Source organism: Triticum aestivum, chromosome 1B (assembly GCF_018294505.1).
Source record: "Triticum aestivum cultivar Chinese Spring chromosome 1B, IWGSC CS RefSeq v2.1, whole genome shotgun sequence".
Lineage (NCBI taxonomy): Eukaryota > Viridiplantae > Streptophyta > Magnoliopsida > Poales > Poaceae > Triticum > Triticum aestivum.
Window position 1 is genome coordinate 100,687,387 of NC_057795.1, and position 3,615 is coordinate 100,691,001.

General features: G+C 52.4%; 1 protein-coding gene across 1 annotated transcript; it reads right to left on the reverse strand.

Annotated features, from left to right (window-relative positions):
• Window positions 1–1,772: 1,772 nt before the first annotated feature.
• LOC123087535 (protein BIG GRAIN 1-like) lies at window positions 1,773–3,253 on the reverse strand. The gene has a single exon (XM_044509570.1). It carries the CDS (start codon window positions 2,942–2,944, stop codon window positions 1,940–1,942), a length of 1,005 nt encoding a protein of 334 aa, XP_044365505.1. The 5' UTR covers window positions 2,945–3,253; the 3' UTR covers window positions 1,773–1,939.
• Between the last annotated feature and the right edge of the window lie 362 nt (window positions 3,254–3,615).

A 3,615-nucleotide genomic window follows, 5' to 3' on the forward strand; every position in this document is an offset into this window, starting at 1 on the left:
GGGAGCTCCTTGCGTATGATCACGATGAAAAACTTGGACCAGATGTAGGTCTCTCACTCCAAAATAGAACCCGGGTGCAAGTCATTCTAAGGAGTCATACTAGGAAGTTGCGTACAAACATGTTGGCAAATCACGCTATTTGTAGTCTCTGTGAAAGAGAAAATTTGCTGACGAGTATGCATCTTCGAGGACTTCGACATTGTCTACAACGCACATCATTTCGGTAACTAACTACACCTACATGATGGTGGCAGCCCGTCTTCATAGTCAATGACTATTGACTATGCGCGGGCACCATGATTCATGACACCACAAACATGGTGACAGATTGGATGAAGTTAGCTTGTTTACGTGCCATTTTTCTTTTGCCAAGTCAGCCCCAACAATATAGACTCCACCGGTTAATTTCACTGCTAAAATGAGCTAATTTTCTATTCCGTGCTATCTATCGCGACCCTACCTCGGTAGTGGAGCTTATGGGTAGAAAACAAAAGTAATGATTTTGTGACAACCTAACCTCAAGCTATTTATAACTCTTCAGTTACATAGTTGGGCTCAACTATATAAGTCACTCTAAATCATAGGTAATTGGAAGCGTCTAGGCCTCAATATACTGATAATCTTTAAAGCTATGCAAAATACATAAACTCCTATTTGTCTCCACCTCGGGGAAGACTGTCCTCGGTATCGACTGTGATTTAGCAAATCGTTAAAAGGTCTTACAATGACTTCTTAGCAATGGTCCAAGAGTTTACTGGCCTTAGGGAAGCTCTAACCATACCTGTAAAAAGATTTACCTACTTAGAAGATTCTCTTTTGACTAATAGAACCATCAAAATATTTAACTCCTCAAAATTAGGAGGAGAAGTGTCGCTCACCGTTCAAAATAGAGCAAACGAGCACAACTCTCGGTAAAAAAATTCCCTTGTCTGTCTCTCCCTTGGCTCAGACGCGTCCACACCGAGTTCGCTTCCTTCAAATTTCATGCATCCTACGATCACCCCTCACGCCCGCCTACATTCACAGCCCCGATGACCTCTAGCGAGATTCCGACGAACTTTTTGTCTTCATTTTTTCATCTTTCTCGCCGTTTCCACCCACGGTGGCGCTCCTCCCCATCGTCCCCGACTACGAGCAAAGCTGCACCACACGCGGAGGAGCACCTACGGAGGAAAAACTCATGTACAGGAAAAATCATGCATAGAAAAATAGCCACCAACCACCATCACAGATTTCCATGAATCTTTGCATTCTAGACAACGCCATCGGGGCACTAGGAGAAGACAAGTGGAAGAACCCATCAATATGAGGAAGCGCGCATACCATGGCCTATGGAGGACGAATTTCGCCTACTTTCTCGGCTATTTTGTCGCACGCTTACATCGCGCACGGTGAGCCAATATGAAAACTTTGCCACCATCATAGGTCTTAACTAGCTTATGAGCATCATCTACTGATGAGAATTCATTGCTGGCCGCGTGGAAGGATGAAAAAGAATAAGAGGTAGAGGAAGAGATATTTTCATGTAGGTTCTAGTTCATTTGAGGAGTTAAGTCTAAGGGTTCAGTAAGCTACACGGTTTTTAAACTCTTTAAATTTGAGGAGTTGATGTTTGAACGTTTGTGGAGTTAAAATTTAGGGGTTCAGCTAGAGAGGGATTCAGTTAGAGATGCTTTTAGAGAAGAATGCTAGCAACATACCCTCAAGATATTTTTCATTCCACATTTTGTTTCTCCGTAAATAGGATGAGCTAGATAATCTCAAAAATTAACTGCGAGAACTAGTAATAAACAATTATAGGCAATATGGAGTTACAGAGGTGCAAAGTGTAGCGGTTAATTAGCTACCCACAACACAATCTTGAAAATTACTAACAGCAAAAACTATACTAAAAATTAATTAGACTATTTGACAATGAGCACCCTCTAGTTATGCGAAATCAAACAACCTTTCTACAACTTCGACCAAGACCATACGGTCCATACTCGTACGGGCGGGGATGGGCAATGCCACGGTGGAGGCCAACTCCGGTGGTCCCGTACACCGGCAGCTCATTACCGTACGACCCGTCGCGATCCCACCGGCCGCTCTCCGAAGCCGTGGCCGCGAGATTCTCGAGCTCGAACAGGTCGGAGCTCGCGTCGCTGCTCTTCTCGCCGCCGTCGATGTGCGCCTCCACGTCCGCCGGCCGGAGCAGCTCCTCCTCCACCTCCACCACCGGAATCCGGCGGCAGCGTCCCACTGCCGCGGCGGCCACGGCCAGCTCACCGTCAATGTCCAGGAACCTCACGGTCCGAGTACTCCGGCTCCGGCTCGGCCGCGCTGCAGATGGTGGCGGCGTCTTGGACAGGCAGGACCGCGCGTACGACGGCGCTGTGGAGCACGCGGGCTCCTGGTCCGCCGGGGCCGTCCGCTGAGAGGAATGACGCTTCCCGGCGAAGATGGAGTTGAGCAGGCTGGCGAGCCGCGCGCCGGGGGATGCCGGCCTGCTGCAGCCGCGGGCGGCGGCCGCCGGCTTCTTCGTCCTCGCCGTCTTCTCCGGAGCGGGATGCTGCTGCTGCTGCCTCGGCGCCGCGCCGCCGGACGTGCGGATGCGGTTGAGGCGGCCGAGGGAGTACTCCACCTCGGACGAGGAGAAGTACCCTCTGCCGGAGCAGTCCGCGGCCGCGGCGCCCTGCGTCGGCTGCTCGCCGCGCGCCCGGTGGCTGGCGGCCAAGGCGGGCTTGTAGTAGTAGTAATGCAGGGCGGCCTCCTCCTGCTTCTTGGCCGCAGCCGCCGCCCTTGCTGCCGCCGACGCCGACCTCGCCGCCGCCGCGCTTCTCGCCTCGGGGCCGTCCATGGAGTCGCATATCGCGTCCAGCAGCGTGGAGGAGAAGGACGGCTGGTCGGCCGGCCGCCTCGGCGCCCTGGGCCGCGCCGGCGCGGGCGCCCACCTCATGTCCATCGCCGATCGATATGCGCACTCAGCCGAGCGGAGCGGAGCGGAGGAGAGCAGCAGGCGGCGCGGCAATGATGGTGCAGGGGGAGGCGAGCTAGGCTAGGCGTGGAGGGGAAAGCGAGCGGCAACGGCGGGCGGGCGGGCGTGTGATTTGATTCGACCGATCGATCGGGGAGGAGTGCTGTGGTGTGGAGTGGAGTGGAGCAGTGCGGGCGGGCGTGCGGGCGAGGGGATCTTGTTGCCGGGACGGGCGGGGCCCGCCTTCATTCCCCTGTCTGGCTGGCCGTCCATGCTTCACATCGAGCTTCTCTTCCTTGCCCGTGCCGTCTCACTCCCTGTCTCTCTCTTGCCCTCTTTTCCTTTCGCTTTGTCGGCACTTCTTCGCGGCCACTTGGCTCGCCATTTACCATCTCGATATTACCCCTCTGTGAATACGTCACGTCGTAGTGTATATATGTGCGGTTAAATTCTCATGCGTGACCCCTGCAAAAAAAAAATCATGAGTATGAAATTTTCACTCATGTTGTATGAAATTTTTAACTTTCCCTGCAAAAATAGAAAAATATTATGTCTGGTGAAGTGAAACTGATAATATTAGATTTGCATCAGTAGAGGACATAATCCGAAGCTCGGTCCAAAATTGACGTGTTGATGTGAGCTCAGGCGCTCTGTAAATA